The sequence below is a fragment of the Callorhinus ursinus genome, unplaced genomic scaffold (genome assembly GCF_003265705.2).
Source record: "Callorhinus ursinus isolate GAN/ISIS: 27379988/994484 unplaced genomic scaffold, GSC_fseal_2.0 scaffold38, whole genome shotgun sequence".
Classification (NCBI taxonomy): Eukaryota; Metazoa; Chordata; class Mammalia; order Carnivora; family Otariidae; genus Callorhinus; species Callorhinus ursinus.
This window is the reverse complement of record NW_027397100.1, coordinates 9,958,011-9,977,392: the sequence shown is the minus strand read 5'-3', so window position 1 is coordinate 9,977,392 and position 19,382 is coordinate 9,958,011. Positions and strand designations below refer to the sequence as shown.

Here is a 19,382-nt window from a genome sequence, read left to right as displayed (position 1 = left end):
TCTTAATGACTGTCTTGGAGATCATTCCTCGTTGCCATATGTGGGCCCACCTTACTCTTAGTCCCACTTAGGAGCGGGTCCTGACTTAACCTGCAGTCTTCCGTCAATGGACCTGTGGCTGTTTTTGTCTTTGGCAGTTAACGATGAATGCTTCCGTGGACTTCTTTGTTTGTACTTCTTGGCAAAGTTTTCAGAATTGATATCCAAAGGATGAACTCCTGGCCGTGGAATCACTAGGTTGAGGAATACATGCATTGAGATTTGCATAGGGTTTGCAAAATTATCTGGGATTTTTTTTTTTTACTTTTTTCAAATAAGATGATTCAGACGAACTGGGGGACCTGTGAGGACCCCCTGTAACTCTGTGTGTGGATGAGCCCCCCCACCCACCCACCAGTGCATGTGTACTCACACAGCCCGTCCCTCTGTAACTGGGAATGCCACCTGCCCAGGAGCGGATGCTGCAGGCACATGCGGTGTGCGCACTCTCTCTCTCTCTCATGACTTCTCTGGCCAGCAGGTTGATGGGACTGCCCCAGGGGGAAAGGAGTCCATAACAACTGCTCCCTCCATCACCACGGAGACCATATCGACCACCATGGTAAGTAGGACCCAAGAGACTTCCCTGTCTGACTAGCCCCCTTGCCCTCAAACAGCCAGATAACAGTGTCACATCACTGGCTGTCTGGAGCGGTCCTCCTCTGCCCTCCCTGCGTCAGGCACAGGACATAGAGTCGATCTCTTCTTGTCTGGCATCATCCAGTCAGACCTCAGTTTTCCAAATTGAATAATGTGGGTTGTGGAATCCCTGAGGCTCAGTTATCCGGACCATCTCAGCCACAGCAGGGGTAAGGACAGGATGGTACCATTCGATTATTTGATTATTGGCAAGGTGTGAGGATTGAACTTGAAAGTCCCTGACAGACCCTGGCCACTGGTTTCTCATGTCTTGGGCCACTTCCTTCCTTGGTCAGTAGATGGCGTACAGTGAACCTAAATTGGAAGCTCAGGATTTTGGACCATCTCCTAAGACTCTGGTTCTGCTACCTAGGTGCTGTCTGACCTGTGAAGAAAGGTCCTTGGCCTCAGGTGTCTTCATCTGTAAAATGGGAATAATCCTCATTCTGCCTAGTTCATAGGTTTGTTTTTTTTTTTTAAGATTTTATTTATTTATTTGAGAGAGAGCACAAGCACAAGCTGGGGGGGTGGGCAGAGGGAGAAGCGGACTCCCTGTTCAGCAGGGAGCCCAACCTGGGGCTCGATCTCAGGACCCTGAGATCGTGACCTGAGCCGGAGGCAGATGCTTAACTGACTGAGCCACCCAGGCGCCCCTGGTTCACAGGTTCTTAAGAGAGTCCAGTAACGTCAGATCCTTTAATGACACAGACCAGATAGCATTAGGCACCCAGGCTGTGTCACGATTCAAGGTGCCAAGAACCATGCATGGGTGATCTCACTGAGTCCTCAGAAAAACTGGAGGGGATTCTCTTTTTTTCTGCACCCTTTACAGATGAAGAATCTGAAGTGCAGAGAGGTAAGGTGACTTCATAAGGTCACACACCTAGTACGTGGTAGAGCCAGGTCAAACCCAGAAGCTTCACTATGCACCTGCACCCTAACCACTCTGCACCCTCATCCAGACCACTGTGAACACTGGCCACTGGGGGTGGGGCCGGGGCCGGGGCTGGATCTGTCTCGAGCTGGTGGAAAGTTGTTTTCAAATGCTTTCTCTTGCCAAACCCCTGATAGACACCTAGGAAGGGAATTGCATTTTAGACTACCCAGCAGGTAGGTTTTGAGCAAACAAAGACAAATAACTCCGAACCGGTTACCAGCTTGCACCCTCTTTCCTGGTCACTCTGTCCGACCTCTCCCTCAGTCCTCCACGTGGCATCAGGACGCTTCTAGGGCTAAATTTAAGTTCATACTATGGTGAGTAGGCAGTTACATCATTCATTTACCCACCTACCCACCCACCCACCCATCCATCCATCCGTTCATTTCTTCCAAAAACATTTCTTAGTCTCTGTTGCCTGCCTGATTCGCGGAATACAGAGTTGAAGGAAATATACTGCCTGCAAGAAGTCATTTGTTCAAGTAATGATCACAGGCACGTGTCATTGTGTAGGTCCTGGGCACACAGTGGTGAGCAAGGCCCAGCTCTCCCATGTCCTGGCTGGATGACCCCTGGGCAAGTTACCTGAACCTCTCCAAGCCTCAGTTTCCACTTCTGTAAAAGGGGGTGATGGGGAGCAATAACAGCACATCCCTCAAAGGGTTGACCCAAGGAGGGACCGAGGTAATCTGTGCAAAGGCATGCCTGGCACATAGTAAGGGGCCTGTAAATGTGAGCTGCTTTCTTTTCTCTGCCTTCATGAAACAGAGCTGCTTTCTTTTCTCTGCCTTCATGAAAATGATAATGCTTTCCGAGGGGGTGCAGGGAGAGGTATGGGATGACACCCCTGCCAGGAGGGCTGAGTGGGCTTTACCTCGGCAGGGACATCGGAGCCATCCTTCAAGGATAAATGACGGTGTGGCCACAGCAGAAGGCGTTCTAGGCAGTGGGGACAGCAGGTGCAAAGGCAAAAGGTTGGGAAGGAGCAGAGCATTTGGGGAAAGGCAGGTGGTCAGTGAAGCAAGATGTCAGGTGTGTGGAAGAGGAGGGGCGGGGGGAGGAGAAGAGGCTGGAAAGGTGGGCTGGGCCAGGGCGTGAAGGGCCTCAGATGTCACGTAGGAAGTTCACACTTCATCCTGGACGCAGTGGGGCATCAACTTTTGATGCAGGGGTGTGATGTCATCAAACATGTGTTTCTGTGTTTTAGGAAGATTTACCCTGGCAACTCTATGGGTCGTCACTAGAAGAAAAAATTCCCTCCTGTCCTCCCTCCCTCCCTCCCTCCTTCCTTCCCTCGGCAAATATTTGTTGAACGTTGTGCCCGGTGCTGTGAGCCTGGTGCTGTGAGCCCGGCACTGAGGAAGGCAGACAGCACCCGAGCCCGCATGCCATTGGCAGAAACATAAAGAGAGGCAGGGAGCTGGTTTAGGGGCTGCAGCGGAGCCCGTGTGCAAGGAGGTGGATGCTGAGTAGGGGGCAGGGTTAAGGGATAACTGGAGGGAGGAAGGTGCAGGATTTGGTCAGTGACAGAATGTTCGGGTGACAGGACAAGATGGGCTGGTGACCTAGCCCTAACCTAGGCATTCTTGAAGCGCAGTCCTGGGAACCTTTAGAAAAGCAAATCTCTGCACCCCTCCCCCCAAACCTATCAAATCAGAAACTCTGGGACAGGGCCCAGCTGTCTGTGCCACCCCTCAAGTCTGAGTAGCTCCGAAGCAAACAGAGAGCCCTGGAGGGGACCGTTCTTTAGTGGCAGGTATGTGTCGGGTGGCGGGGGTGGGGCACTGAATTCCATGTTGGATCTGATGAGTCCAAGGTGCCTGTGGGGCGTTTCCGGGCGGAAATGTCGAGGGGACAATTGGTTTTAAAGGTCTCGGTTTCAAGAAAGATCTGGGCTGTCGTTGAAGAGATAGGGGACAGTGGCCGTGGGAGAAAGCCTTGAATGGCTGAGGCGGCCCCGAGAGAGGGTAGTGAGGAAGAGAGCCCTCAGCTGGAGGGAGGAAGGGTCCAGAGCCCAGATGGTGGCATTGCCCTGGCCAGGGAGAGAAGCCACACCTCCTGGAGGCAGGCAAGAGGACTGCCCGAAGATAAAGTGGAGGCAGGCAGAGCAGATGGTGCCTTATTTCGAACGACCTGTGTCCCCATTAGTGGTCTCTCTTTTCAGTGTGAAGATGGAGGTGAGGCTTCGTCTGGGACAGAGGGAGCAGAGGGAGAAGAAGAGGCTTTGGGGGAGAATTGCCTGGAGTGACAGTAGGACTGTCCTAGGCTGGCAGGAAGGAAGCATGGAGCCCAGAAGGCTGCCCCCACCCTTTTTGGGGTTGAAGTGTAGTTGACATACAACGTGACAAGGGTTTCAGGTGTACAGCTCCGTACAGTATGCCGCCCTCACCCCGAGCGTAGCTGCCATCTGTCCTCAACGCAGCCTTAGTTCAGTGCCCCTGACTGTTCTCTGTTTCATGCCCGTGACCTGTTCATTCCAGAGCTGGAAGCCCGCACCTCACACTGCCCTTCACCCCCGGCTGCTCATCCCTCCACCCCGTCCCCTCCGGCAACTCCCAGTTCTCTGTATTTATGATCTGTTTGTGCTTTTTCCATTGGTTTGTTTGGTTTTTGAGATTCCACGTAGAAGTGAAATCGTATGGCATTTGTCTTTGTCTGACTTATTTCACTTAGCATCGTACGCTCTAGGTCCATCCATGCTGTTGCAAATTGTCAGATCTCATTCTTGTTTATGGCCGAGTAAGAACATTAGAGATCACGTCTTCCTTATCCATTTATCTATTGGTGGACACTTGGGCTGTTTCCATATCTTGGCTATTATAAATAACGCTGCAATAAACATAGGGGTGCGTGTATCTTTTCAATTAATGTTTTTGTTTTCTGTGGGTAAATACCCAGTACTGGAGTTACTGGATCCTATGGTATTTCTATTTTTAATTTTTTTTCCGAGGAAGCTGCATACGGGATTTCCACAGTGGCTGCCATCCCACCAACAGTGCACGAGGGCTCACTTTTCTCCACATCTGCGCCAACACTTGTTGTTTTTTGTCTGTTTGAGACTAGCCTTTCTGACAGGTGTAAGGGGATATCTCGTTGTGGTTTTGATTTGCATTTCCCTGCTGATGGGTGATATTGAGCATCTTTTTGTGTCTGTGGGCAAGACTGCCCATTTTAAGGCCTGCTGCCGGGCCACATTCTGGGACTGCATCTGAGAAAGTTGCTTACTGTGGGAATGCCAGGTAACAGGTCACTGCCTCAGTTGGAGGCAGGCCTGGGGGCGTTATGCAGGGCAAAGGCAGAGGGGCTTCCATCCTTAGCTGTCCCCTGACAGCCAGAGGTCCACATCTAGTACTGTGCACAGACCAGGACCGGGGTTCAGCTGCTGGGGGGCTACAGAACAGACCCAGCTCTGGGCCCCTGGACAGACAAGGGTGAGCCCAAGATGGTGCGGTAAGCGGGAGGTAGAGGTGGGCGGCCAGGCCCCCTGCCAGACATGGGGCAGGAGTCTCTGGCAGTTAGAATCCACCATAGGACCAGGAGAGCTGCTCCAGGGTAAGAGTTCTGAGGGCAGAGTATTGTTGCACGTTGGGCTTGGAGTCTGACGAACATGGGTCTAAATCCGTGCTCTGTCACTCACTCGCTGGTGGACGTGAATAAGCCACTTGACATTCTCTGGCCTTCCAGTTTCTCAACTCTGAAACAGGAATATTAAAACAATTTCCTGTGGTTGTTCCAAGGATTAAATGAGATAGTGCATCCTTAGCATAATACTGAGCACATAGCAAGTACTCAGAAGTAGGTATTATTACGTTGTTAGTAGCCAGCCTATGTTCCTATGTTTATCCTAAGATTGACATTTGCAAAGCCCTTTCTCCTCTGCTAACCTCATAATGTTTCTGTGGGAGTTGGGCAGCGTGTCTTTTTATAATATTTTTAGAGCAGTTTATTTTTTTAGAGCAGTTTCACGGCAAAATTGAGAGGAAGGTACCCCATATGCTCCATATATGGGGATATATACAGAGAGATTTCCCATATGCTCCTCGGCCCTGCACACGCACAGCCTCCCCCATAATCAGCATCCCCTACCAGAGTGGGGCATTTGTTACCACTGACAGGCCGACATTGCAGGGGCCCATGGAGAGGAGGTGGCTGTGCCCCAGCTCACGTGGCTAGAACATGGCAGGGCCAGGACGAGAGCCTGAATGTCTCCCCTCCTTTGTTAGTGCTTCCTGAGAGCAAAACCGTGTCTTGTTCACCAATGTCCCTAACCCCAGGCACTCTCAATGTTGAACGGGTGAGTGGGTGAGCGAGTGGGAGAGTAAGTATGAGAGCAGGTGTGTGTGTGAGCATGTGAGCCCGTGACAGTGTCACTCCTCCGCCTCGTGGCCATGAGAGCTACACGGCTGTGGGCTCTGGCCATCCTGGGGGCCCACCCACGTGAGAGCTGGCCATCTGAGCACTATTGTTTCCCCAGGAGAACAGTCTCAAGTCCGGGAAGGGGGCAGCCGCCATGATCCCAGGCCCACAGACGGTGGCCACGGATATCCGTTCTCTTTCTCCGGTAAGTGGGTAGGGCCAGCTCAGGCTAGGGGACTCTGTGCTGAGAATGTGGTTCACAGGTGGCCCTCAGCAAGTGCAGCATAGAGCCCAGTGGGCTGCCCTTTGAAGCCCAGCGCCAGGAACCTGGATCGTGCTCAGATGCCCGCAGGGCTCCCTTGTGCCCACCAGAGTCTCATCCATCGCCTCCACCCCCCACATACACACACCAGAGGGCGTCACAGCGTGAGGGTGAAGCAGTCCCCCTCCTTGGTGGTGCCTGTGATGGGACAGCTCGTTTGCATCTGCTCTCCTTACTGACCAGGAGGAAAAATGGACTAGGAGTCCAGAGGCTTGCACTCTGGATGTGGCTCTGTCCGTGGCTCCCCTGGGCCTGAGTCTGTCACTGTGAGGTCTCTTGCATCTCCTGCATTCTCCAAGTCTGTCCTAGCCCCGGAGCCCACATATTCCTGGCTGTGACGGGGTGGGGGCTTGGGAGGGCTCTGTTTCCACCCTGAATCCCCTATTCATTCTTCTAAGATGCCAGGATTCTTAAAATCTGGGGTCTTGTTAGGATTCTGGGCCACGGGAACCTTGGGTTCTAGGAATCTGAGAGTCAACGGTTTGAGAATTTCATGGGTCTAGCCTTCTGAAGATTCCAGTATTCCTGAATTCTTAGAATCAGTGATTTGAAGCATCTTCGCTTCCAAACTTCACCTTCGTGGGGCCTCCTTGGCTTACCCCCCCCGACCCCCACCCTGCAGAGCCCAGTGTCCTTACCTGACCCCTGGGTGGGGGGTGGTTATATTCTGCAGATCATCGGGAAAGATGTCCTCACCAGCACGTACGGCGCCACCGCGGAAACCCTCTCCACCTCCACCACCACCCATGTTACCAAAGTGAGTAGCAGCAGGGCGCCGTCTGCCCCCAGCCTGGCTGTGGGGCTGGGGAAGGTTATGGCTATTGCTGTGCCTTTTATCGTGGACAGAGAAGACCTGTGGTGGTCTAGTTTCTGGAGTGCTGTGCGCTTTGTTCTGTACTACGGGTTGTCCTAGGCACAGACCCTGCCCTTCAACGTCGACAGCCAGGCTGGCGGGGGGCAATACCACGTCACCTGAAGTAATTCTAAGCCATGGCATTTGCGCCTTATGGACCTTAAGTGCTGGCAGAATTTAGAAGGGGTGATGTAAGGGAGCCTCAAAGAGTGAGGAGGGGTTGTCTGGGAAAAGTGGAATTTGTGCAGGGTCTTAGGAAGCCAGGTAGTACTCGTGAGGGAGGAGAAGACAGATGCAGATGTTCTAAGCAATGCAGAAGATGGGAGCAGAGACTGTGTATGTGTTTATTTGTTCACTGAGCGGATGTTAGTGAGCGTCAACTTTACGCCCGCCTCTGTGCAAGGGGTGCTGGTGGCAGCTGCCGGTGATCCATGTTTGTGGGAACAGAGACAGTGGTCTCCGTCAGGGAGGAAGAGCCTGCAGGGGGCGTAGCTGTGGGGAATTGGGGTGGACTGGAGGCAGGGGAAGACAGGGAGAGACAAATGAGACAAATCCCAGGACAGATGTGACTATGAAGGGTCTAAGAGCCTTTTTTAACTGGGGAGTGACCCAGTGCAAAGAGGTTTAAGAAGAGATTAGGTCCACAAGGATGCGCAGGTAGATGGGAGAAAGAAGAGAGAGAGAGAGTCACGGAATGACTAGGGTTGGGGGGCCTGGACCAGGCTCTGAACCACAGTGTGGGGGAAGGAAGAGGCAGGGCCACGGGAAGGGGTCACTCCCTAGGCGTCAGCTGTGACTCAGCCAATGAGCACAGAGGGCTGGGGGCAGGCTGGCCAAGCATCTCTATGCCTGAGTGGCCAGGAGGGAGGCAGGAGGGGGCCCAGGCCAGAAAGGGAGGCCTGGAGGAGAGGGGCTGGGGAGGCAGGTTGAGGTTGAGGTTCTGCTGAGTCATCCGAGGGAGAAGCCTGCTGGCCCTCCCGTGCACACACCGACCCAGCCCTGCTCCCTCCTGTGGGTGCAGGACTCCTGCTGGACTCAAAACCTTTGCACGTTCCCCAGAAAGCGGCCCCCCCCCGCCACTCTCACCAAAAGCATTTGTGAGCAATGTTGACTTCACTGAAAGTTTTATGGGAAGGTTTTCCATCACACACGCCACTGCATACAGCTCAGAAAACTCTTCTTCCCAAAGTTTCTCCCCTCCCTGACAACCAGGAGCCCCCTTCTGTCTGTCTGCTCCTGCTGGGATTTCCCTCAGCTACCACTCTCCTTGATATGCCAAGCAATTAGGTCCTTCCCCATCTTCTACTTCTAAATTTGTGCCCAAACCCTGCCCTTTCAGAAAACAGTGGAGGTTCTAAGTATTACCAACGCAGTTTTCTCTTGTAGTATTGTTTGAAGTCATTTAAGATAGAAGATTGTCACCATTCACATTTCATTCATGTGTTCATTCAACAAATCTGCATTTAGCACCTGCCCTGGTCAGATTGGACGGTGGGGAGGGGCGGAGGGGATACAGAAATGAACAAAATGCAGCCCCTGCCCTTGAGCTCCAGCCTAGTGAACCAGACCCGGTCACACACACAAGGTCAACGTGAGGCAGAGAGCCCTGGAAACCGCGCAACAGAGACAGACTTGGTGCTCGGGGAGTACCAAGGCAGGAGGGGGGCAGGGTCACCAACCGGGATCAGGGAGACATGACTGGACCTGGGCTTGGAAGACCTAGAGGGGGCAGTTGGTAGTTGGGGGAGTGGTGGCCACAGGCAAGACGTGCCGTCTAAAGTCCCAAAACCAGAAGAGGGAGCCAGGAGAGAAGGTGACTGCTGGTTCCAGCCTCGCCCTTGAGGGGTGCTTTGGATGGGTGCCCTGTCACAACCCCGCGGGACCCAGGGCTGACCTCACCGCCCTCTCACTCTACAGACTGTGAAAGGGGGGTTTTCTGAGACGAGGATCGAGAAGCGGATCATCATCACTGGGGATGAAGATGTTGATCAAGACCAGGTATGGGGGTAGGGAACACTGTTCCCAGGGGCCCTGCCCAGTCCCCAGTCCCTCCCATATTGGGTCACCCATGGACAGCTGCCCTTGTGGGCAGAGATGAAGTCCACCTCATGCTGATCCTTGTTCAGACAAGGAGACCCAAATGAACCCCAAAGGAAGAGACATAGAATGGGAGCCTGAAGGAGCCAGAGGCCCTGAGCTCTGGGCTCTCCCTTTAACTCTTTGACCACTGCCCCTCCCTGGGCCCATTTCCACAGCTGTACACGAAGGGGCTTGTCGGTCTCCATGGCCTCTCCTGTATTAGATATCCTGTGGTTCCTCACTTTGTTGCTCTTTTCTACCAGGCCCTGGCTTTGGCCATCAAGGAGGCCAAACTGCAGCATCCTGACATGCTGGTAACCAAAGCTGTCGTATACAGAGAAACAGACCCGTCCCCAGAGGAGAGGGACAGGAAGCCACAGGTAAGCCCTCTGAGGCTCAGCAGCCAGGAGAGGGAGGAGGGAACCGTGGTAAGATCTTTTCAGGGTCGTTTCCATCTGAGAGTCTGTCAGGTGGCTTGGTCCCTAACACAGTTTTAAGTGCCCACATTCCTGGTCTGTGGCTCAAAGGAGAGAAGTAGCTCCCCCAGATACAAATCAGAGTGGGGGATGGCGGGGGAAGACTGGTTCCTTGGCTTCTTGGGGGTTTCAGGCCCCAGACCCAGAAAAGTATATCTGGAAGTGATAAGGACAGGGAGAGAGGGTTGATAGCAGGTCCTGAGGTGGGACAGCTGGAGACAAGCATAGCCTCACTCGCCATTACCTAGAAATTTGAAGCTAGAAAAAGGCCCCTCAGGCCCAGGGCCACCTTCCTGTCCCTGAGTCTCTGCCTCCATCACAGGTCACTGGATATTGCTAAAGAGGAATATGATGCCCAGAGTTCTCAATCCCATCTGTGTTGCTAGATTGCAAACCCTTGACTTCTCAGGCTATCCTGGGCCAGAAGTTTACTTTTCTGTTTCCTTATGGACAGACCATCCGTGCCTTGCTGAACAAGAAGAAGGAGATGGTGCTATAGCGGATAGGGGCTTTTATTAGCCTAAATTGGGGGAGGGGTTCTTCTGGTCCCTCTGGAAATTGACTAAATTTTATCAGGCCTATAAAACAAAATCTCACAGACGTTGAGTTGAGTGGGAGAATTCTATACAAGTTCAAAAGTAGGCCAGCTAATCAATGATGGCAAAAGTCAGAATAGTGCTTAGTTCCAGGATGTGATATTGACAGGGAGGCGTCACAAGGGGACCTTTGAGGGTGCTGGAAATGTCAGCATCTTGAACGGGGTAGGTCACATGGGTGTATACATACATAAAAATGTGTCGAGCTGTATACTTGGATTTGTGCTCTTTACACGTCTCATCCGTTGTACCACAATGAAAAAAAGAACTCATCTCAAAGACCTACACGGAGTAGATCTCCTTTTTGCCCTCTTTCCTGATGAATGAGACCATGTTTTCTAGAGATACAAGAATGTGGATCACCACCCCTTTCCTGTCAGAAGAAAAAGCACTAAAACATTTCCTGCCACTTTGAAAGGCTGCCAAACCCTGGTCTAGACTGTGCGGTCCAACAGAACTCTCTACAGCGATGGACATGTTTCCTTTGTATCATGCAACACACATGGCTATTGGGCACTTGAAATTGGCTAATCAGAGATCAGATTGCTTTAAGGGTAAAATGCATGCAGGATTTTGAAGACTTAAGATGAAAAAAGGCACGCACATGTCTCAATAGTGTTTCTATTGATTACATGTTCAGATGATCATGTTTAGATATATTGGGTTAAGTAAAATATATTATTAAAGTTCATGTCCCCTGTTTCTGTTAACTTGTTTCAAGGTAATTTTAAATTTAGAATTTTTATTTAGAAATGAAAAGTTTCTATCTAGAAGATTTAAGTAAATTAGAAATACCTAGAAAATTTAGCAAATACTGTCTAGAGAAATTTAAATGCCATACATGGCTCTCGTTTCTATTTCTGTTAGACAGCACTGCTCTAGAAATATAAGCTGGTCATGGGCAGAGCCTACCTCCCAGCCTTCCTCAGGCTTCCGTGCAAATTGTGCCTCCTGTCCACTCCATTGTCCAGTTACTCTTGCCTTTCCTCCCCCAGACCTCTGAGTGGTAGTGCACTGGCAGCATCACCTGGGGGAACTGTGGCCATAAAGTCTGATTTAGAAGGACTGGACTGGGCCTGGGCATCTGTATTTATATGTTGGTCCTTAGGAAGTCCATGTGCAGCCACTGGTGCAAAGAATTCTGTGCTGGCTCCAATCCCAGCCATTCCCCCGTGGGCACGCAGTTTCCTCACTTGCAAAATGAAGAGATGGGGCAAGCGCCTTCCAGGCATGGACTTCTGGCTGTTTATTTGCTTTCCTCGAGTACCTGTAACGTGTTTCTCCTGTTTTTTTCCTTTCCCTATCTTGTTCCTCCCCATCTTTCCCGGAGCATTTCCAGCCAGTCCTCCAGGCTCCTGCCTTCCCATTTTCCCTGGCCGCTCAGAGCTCTAGTCCTTGCCGCCACATCCTGCCCCCCCCCCAGCTCTCCCCCCGCACCCCTGCCACTGTGCAGCCTTTCACATCTGCCCACTTGGCGGGTCTCATGCGTCCTCCTCGCCCCTCTGTTAGTTCTTCCTTTGATGCCATTGTCCCACACAACACCATTCTCTCTGTCTCTCCTCTCTCTCTCTCCAACCCCCTCCTTCTTGCTCTCCTTCTTTCCCTCTCTCTCCTCGCTCTCCCTTCCTCTATCTCTCTCTCTCTCCTTCCCTCTCTTCCTGTCTCTCCTCTCCCTCTCCCTGTCAGATTCTTCTGTAAAGGTCACCTTGTTCACGTCACTCTGGAAAGACAGAAGTTTCTCCCTTGCCTTTTCTCTCCACATGCTTTGCCACTACTTGGGAAGCACCTTTGACCCCCTAATCTTGTCAGACTCACTCATTCTGGGGGAGAGGTCTTCTCTGAATTTGAAAACTCTTTTTTAAAGTGCTTGAAACATGTCAGACTGATGGATGGATGTATCTTGGTAGCCCAAGGAAAGATCTGGAATCCTACAAACCTGGATTCAGTCTCAGCCCTGCCTGTTATTAGCAATGTGACTTCCAGCAGATTATTTATCTCTGCACTTTGCTCATCAGCTAGTGGTCAGCAACCATAATCACAGTGATAATAATTGCTGAAATGTATGGCGTGTTTCCACTATTCCAGGCACCAGGCCATGCACTTGACCTAAGTATTGTCATCTGCTCATTCTCACAAATGAGGAAACTAAGCCCCTGAGAGGTTAGGTGACTTGCTCAGAGCCATAGGGCTGGATGCGGGAGTCAAAGCTCATCTATGAGACTCCAGAGCCACCCTGTGGTCCTAACTTCCTTATCCTGTAGGGTTGGTGAGGTCATATATATATAACAGTACTCAACACAGTGCCTGGCACATAGTACGTGCTCAATAAAAGCAAAGGTTGATTCTGATTACTATCAACGCAAAGTAAGCTAACAAAACACTGCACATTCGGAATCTGATGTAATAAACTGAGAAGAATAAATTATAATATGGCATTGTTTAGATGTCCCTGGCACTTCTGAAGTGTGTAAAGGCTTCTGAAGACATCCCACATTGTGTGTACACTGAGCTATAGGACTTAAAGTGCAGCCTGCCACTGTTAAAAAAAAAAAAAAAAACAAAAAAAAAAAACCTCAGGTAGTTAGCAGAATTAAGTAGAAAGAACACACCCAGGCTTTGGGGCCAGAAACTCCTTGCTAGCAGTTTGCCCAGAGGAACCTCCCTGGGCCTCAGTTTCCTCATCTACAGTTAACCTAGAAATTGGAGCTGCTATAAGAATTAAACATCTGTGAGTGTCTTAGTTTGGGCTGCTGTGACAGTACACCATAGACTGGGTGGCTTAAACAATGCACGTTTATTTCTCCCAATTATGGGGGCTGGAAAGTCCAAGATCAAGGTGCAAGTGGCTGTCTTCTCTGTTGGTCCTTACATGGAAGGGAGCACAAAAAGAGAGAGAGAGAGAGAGAATCTCTCTTGTGTATCTTTTTATAAGGGCATTAATCCTATATATGAGGGCTCCACCCTTATAACCTAAGTACCTTCTGAAGACCCCCAACCCCTCACATTGAGAATTAAGGCTTCAACGTATGCATTTTGGTAGGGGGGACACAAATACTCAATCCACAGCAGTGACACACAAGGACAGGGCCTCACATACAGAAAGTGCTTAGCACTTTGAACCCGCATCCTTATCCCCTGAGGTTTCGCCATGTTCAGGGACAGATGAGAGCCCTGAGTAAGTCAGACCGTAAGCTTCTGCCACCAGCCTGGTGCACAAGCCCTGTCTCCTTGTGGGTGTCCATCTTGCTGGCCTTTAGCTTCTCTCCTGTCCCTGAAGCCTCCAGAAACATCTGCTCAGACTCCACTTGACTCTTGGCCTTCCTTCCAGAAGTTCTTCCTCTTTGAAGCTCTTGCTGTGAGTGTGGAAAGCACACCCACCCATCTGACACAGGGTCTTTTTTTTCCCTGGCAACTCATGGCCAGATGTGTGGTTTCTGCTCCATCTTCTCCCACTGGCCCACCTCCTTCAGACAGGACTTGTCTCCCAAACACTGCCAGCAACACCCAGCTTCCTTACCTTCAAGATTTGGATGAAGTGGGAAGAAAAAAAATGACCTGTTTCAGAGCAGGAACCTTGGGTTCTAGTCTCATTTCTGTCACCAACTCACTATGACATTGAACCCTCTGGGTCTCAATTTTCCCATCTGTCAACTAAACTGAGAAAGGATTTCGTGTCTATGAGTCCATTTGTACTTGACCTCATGTGAGTGGGAAAGGGCAGGAAGGATACCCCACCTGTTAAGTGGTTTTGGGTAGCTGCTGTGCACCATGCACAGTGACGAGCACCGGAGGCCTAAAGAAGTTAAGAAACTCACCCAACATGGCAGCACTTGTAGGCCATGGAATGGGATTTGAACTCAGGAGGTCTGATTGCAGAGCTCATGCCCTTGACCACAAAATTTTGGAGTCAAACTTGAGTTGGAATCCAGGCTCCAGTTTCTTTATGGAAATGCTGCTCCCTGGGGTTTAATCCCCAGGACACACAGGCCCACGGAGATCAGAGAGGAAAAACAAAGAGCTTCTGCCATCACAACTAAACAGTTCTTAGGCTGAGAGAAGGTGGGAGGAAAAGGTGAACCGCATGTATGTGATCTGAGCTTCTTAGTGTTAAAGGAAACCTGGACAGATTTCCAGACAGATGTGGGTTCAGGTCTCAGCTGTGTGGCCTTGGACAAGTCACTCTATCTTCCTGAGCCACAGGAAAGGTAGCTAAAACAACCCCTTGCCACGTATTTAAAGATGAATGAGCAAACGTTATTTTTTTTTAAGATTTTATTTATTTATTTGAGAGGGAGAGAATGAGAGACAGAGAGCATGAGAGGGAGGAGGGTCAGAGGGAGAAGCAGACTCCCCGCCGAGCAGGGAGCCCGATGCGGGACTCGATCCCGGGACTCCAGGATCATGACCTGAGCCACTTAACCAGCTGAGCCACACAGGCGCCCATGAGCAAACGTTATTAATTCTTCTTGTCCTCTTTGTGTCCCCTCCCATCCACGCCTCTGGCCCTAGGAATCCTGACCTCTGTGAAGAGATGCTGGCGTTTCTGGTCCAACCCAAGCCAGAGAACCGTTAAGAAGGGGCCTTCATTCTGGATTCTCCGACTCAACACCGAAGTCCCAGCTGTGACGTACTGTCACCGAAAAGGAACTGGGAAAGGAAAAGCATATATATAGAGATATATATAGATAAAGATATATATACGGGAAACGCCGCGTCCTTGCCCCGCTGCTGGGGCTGGTCACGCAGTCGGCCGGCAGCAACAACCATCTGGACACCTACATTTTCTTTGCAGACAAATTGATGAACTGGTGGGATTTTTCAGGAAAAAAAAAAATATATATATATGTAATGACAATAATCTCTCGCTCCCCCTTTCGAAGCCCTGTGGAACGACAAAAGCAAGCCAGACCACAGTGACCGTAGGAGTACAAAACCATCCTGGTTCTGCACGTGACCTTGCGTGGACGAGCATCCCATTTGTCCTAAAGTGTGTGCTGTCCACTCCAGTGCAAAGGAAGCACTTTTGCGGCCAAGCAAGAGAAGTCGCGGCAGCAAGACATGCACCGTCAACCGTTTGCCGAGAAAGAAAGAAAATCCCCCACTCAGAAAGGAGGAGGAACACTGGATTATTATTTTTTGGGTCTTGACACTGGGCTGCAAAATCCACCTTCCTTTCTTCCGCCTCCCCTCCCCCTCGACTCCCGCGTCTTGTCATTTCTGTCTCGGCTCCCCCTCCCCCTCCCCCACCCTCTGTATCCTGGTCCTGCCAAGGGCCGCTGCAGATGACTCTGGTTTGGAACAAGAAAAAGAAAAGAAGGCAAGAGCAGAAAACCCAGCCACAGGAAGGAAAGTAGACAGTGTATGTTCATGGGTTCTCATTACGAGGGTGCGGCTTGTAGATGTGTATGGATGTGCTTTTAAGTTATGTATATGACATATAACAGGAAACAAATATTAAAATAAACAGTGCTGGTAAGTATGAAGCTGACATTTTAAAAATTATAATTATCCGACTGTGATTGATGTATCCCAAGGTTCTTAGATCTCACTGAACCGGCCCAGCCGAGGAGACCTGGACTCTGGCCATGGGTTGCTCGCAGTAGGAGCTGATGGTTCAGCGTAGTAATACAGTGTGTGGTATTTGTAACTGGTTGATTGGTGGGGTGGGGTGGGGTCCCCAGATGGAGGGGCAGGGGTTTGGCAAGAAGGAAGAAACACAGATGTAGTCCAAGATGCCTTCCCCCCATCCCCCTGCGGCAGTAGCCACCAGGGCCTGGTCTGTGCTCAGGTGTGGGGTCCAGAGTCAGGATTCCGCTACAGGGGTCCCCTGGCTCAGCCCCCGTACCTCCCTAGGGGGTTTGCTTCGGTTTTCAGTCTTCTCTTTTTTCGGCCACATATCTTTTCCCTGACCACATTGTGACAGCTGACTCCCCATCCCAAGTGATGTGACACCCACCAGCCACTGCAGAGGATGGTGGCTTTAACCTGGCTGTCTGGAGAGCCTGGCTCGCTCTCATCCTCTATGCCTCCCGCATTCGTTTTCTTCCTCCTGGGCCAGAGCACCCATGGTAGAGACCATGAACACAGGGCAGGCCCCATAGGGTAGAACTTCATTTCCAAAGGCTTTGCCTGCCCCCCGACAAGCCGCGGATGAAAGGTGGTATTGCTCAGAGGCTCCTTCTATGTATGAGACTCTGGCTTTGGAAACCTCCCCTTTAGCCAGCGTCTGAGCTCTGAGCCTGTACCGTCAGAGTCCCCAGAATTGCCTTCAGACCACAGAAGCCCTTGGAGAATACCCCTTCCAAAGCTTGGGATTTCCCAGTCTTGCCTGCCAGGAGCTGCTTCCCTGAGCTCAATGAGTCCCCTTTGGAGGGAATATGTCCCCACCGCACTTTTAATTTCTCAGTCCCCCCTCCTACCTCTACAGCGGTCATTAAATTCATTCAACAAATATTTATTGAGTACCTACTTGTGCCAGGCACTATGCTTGGACTGCAGGAGAGAATGTGGGGGAGGGGAGGGACCTGGAAGTCCTCTCAGCCAGCCTTACATCTTCAATCATGGCTTGCCCCTCTGAGAGCATTTCCACATTCTCTCCAATTATTGGCCATTGCCCAGGGATACCCCCCCCACAGAGGGCCCCGGCTTACTTCTCAGTTACCCCAATGACATATATGCTTAGTTTGCTAAGCTGGTGCTGACCTGAAGACAAGAAACCAGAACAGTGTTTGCCTCTGTGGGCAAAAATGGGACAGAGAGCAGGCAGAGAGAGCCCTGCCCCTGGGGCTCAGATGGGAGATTCAGCCCGCCCCCCAGTTAAGATCAGTGGCCCCCACTCCAACCCCCCCTGAGTGCGACAGCTCACTTCCATGCACCAGGTTCTTTTTACTATCTTGGTGGAGAAGCCACAGAACCTCCTTCCCACCCCTTTCAACTGGAGAGCTCCTGTTCTTTCTGGGCCAAGAACTGGAATGGCTCCACCCTCCCTGGGCTACCCGGAATTTGGCTCAGGCCCCCCTGTCTTTGCAGGAACCAGGCATCCTGAGCACACTGGTCACACCTCAGAGGGAGAGTATTTGTTCTGGATTCGATACCTGTCTACAGCCCCTGAATGTGTGGCTTCAGAGCAGGGATGAAGTGACCGGGCTTAGCCTGTGGGCCGGCCAGGGTTTGTTTGTCTCTGTCCCACGGATGCTGTGACCTTCCTTCCATGGAGAGACAGGGAGAGCCACAAGGGAGGAGGGGAGCTGCAAAGCTGAAATCTAGGGCACTGTTTCCTCCCATCCTCCTCTTCCTAGACAATATAGATGTTTGTCTTGTCTGTCTTCAACCTACTTTTCTTTTTTTCCTTTTTACATTTCTCATCCTTTCTGTGCTGCCTCTCCACCCAGGAGACCATGTAGCATAGTGGAAAATGTCCTGGAGGGTATCCTGGCTCAGCCCCTAACTCACCATGTGACATTGGACTAGTCCCACCCCCCCCTTTGGGGCCTCAGTTTCCCCATTTGCAAAATGAGCAGGATATACCAGATGCTCTCCAGGGTCTTTTCCGGGTCTGCTGTCCCACAGATCTTCATTTTCTCCTGTTTTGCTTTCTTGGGATCTTTTCCGTCTGAGGGGACAGGAAGTGCCAGGACCTGTTTCAGTGTGTGAATCCTGCAAGCACATTCCAAGACTGGCCTGCAATTGCATGAGCAACATCACTCTAAAGGATTTTTTTTTTTTCTCAAAAGCACTTGCCAACCGACTGCGATGCTGTCCTGTTCCTTTTTACTCACACCCCTCCCCCCCGTCCCCTGCTCCCCCACCTCAGTGCTCTGTGCTGTATGCGTGTGCTCTCTGTTCTTGTATACTCAATAAAAGTGAAATAAATGTGTTTGATGCTGAACCACAAACTGCCTTGGCATCTCTGCTCTCTCTCTCTCTGACCTTAGCTACCAGTACAAGTTGGCATTGTGGGAAGGGCTAAAACTGGGGTAGAAGAAATCCCACCCTTGAATACTTTCATTCAACACATATTTGTGGCTTCCAGTGTGGTCCATGACTTGGGTTAGGCTCTGCAGGCGCAGCAGCAAATAAGACAAAGTTCCTGCCCTCCAGGACCTCTTGGGCTGGTAGAGCACAGGAAACAGTACAACAGGCAAGCAGCCAGAGACAATTCCAGAGTGATCAGCACCAGGAAGGAAATGCACAGAGGCAGGTAGTGGCTGCTGAAGGAGACCACTTCAATAAGGTGGCCAGTTATGACCTCCCTGAGGAGGAGCTGACTGAATGAAGAGAAAGAGCCAGTAAGGTGAGGGACCTGGGCAAGAATATTCTAGGCAGAAGGAACAGTAAGATGTGGGCCCCAGGATACAGAGGGGCCTGCTGTATGGAGGAACAGCATGATCCCTCCTCTTTCTGAAAGAAGAACACTTACATTGGGGTCTCTTCCTATAACCCTCTCTATGGGAGCCTAGTGGATAATGTATAGAGCAACCCCCAGCTTCAACTTTTGTCCACCACCAGATACATTGCCATATCCCTGTATGTGCCACCTGTCCCATTAGTGACTTAGTTATTCAAACGAACTCTGTAAATTATATATATATGTATATATGTATATACATATATATACATGAAACGATACTACTTCCATAAATCAAAACTAGTGTCACTTGCCAAGGAAAGGAGGTCTTCATAAAAATAAGTGCAAAGATATAAAATTAAAAACCCATAATCCATGTAAAACTTACTCCTTGGGCTCCCTGAGTTGCATGTACCACACTTTCCTTGCTATTCTACTAAGTGACTCACCTTTCTATATTGCCCCAAATCTCACAAGTGAGAACCACTGCAAATAATTGGGTACATTTTCTTCCACTCTTTTCCCAGATACGTATATCTCTTCAGAGCTTAAGTTATCCGGTACATACCATTCTAAATACTATTTTAAACTTAAATTCTGAGCATTTCCTGGTAATTTTGAATACCAAATACTATTTTTTTCTTTCTAAAGGTAATTCACTAAATGACACAAAATGCTGTGCAGTGAAGGCAATTCTTCAACCCTCTCCAGACTCCTGTCCATTGTCAGAGGCAGTTG

General features: G+C 50.5%; 1 protein-coding gene across 8 annotated transcripts in view; it reads left to right on the top strand.

The window, feature by feature from the left end:
- The window catches only part of EPB41L1 (erythrocyte membrane protein band 4.1 like 1), a 139,137-nt gene extending 120,953 nt beyond the window's left edge, over positions 1 to 18,184 (top strand). For 7 of the 8 annotated variants that reach the window (XM_073880477.1, XM_073880476.1, XM_073880481.1 and 4 more), the window contains 6 exons: positions 518 to 601; positions 6,090 to 6,176; positions 6,967 to 7,050; positions 9,064 to 9,144; positions 9,489 to 9,605; positions 14,807 to 18,184. In XM_073880477.1, the coding sequence (XP_073736578.1) occupies positions 518 to 601; positions 6,090 to 6,176; positions 6,967 to 7,050; positions 9,064 to 9,144; positions 9,489 to 9,605; positions 14,807 to 14,815 (462 nt within the window). In that variant the 3' untranslated portion in view covers positions 14,816 to 18,184. The remainder of the gene's footprint in view (positions 1 to 517; positions 602 to 6,089; positions 6,177 to 6,966; positions 7,051 to 9,063; positions 9,145 to 9,488; positions 9,606 to 14,806) is intronic. The other variant, XM_073880482.1, reaches the window with a different exon arrangement.
- The last annotated feature ends 1,198 nt before the right edge of the window (positions 18,185 to 19,382 follow it).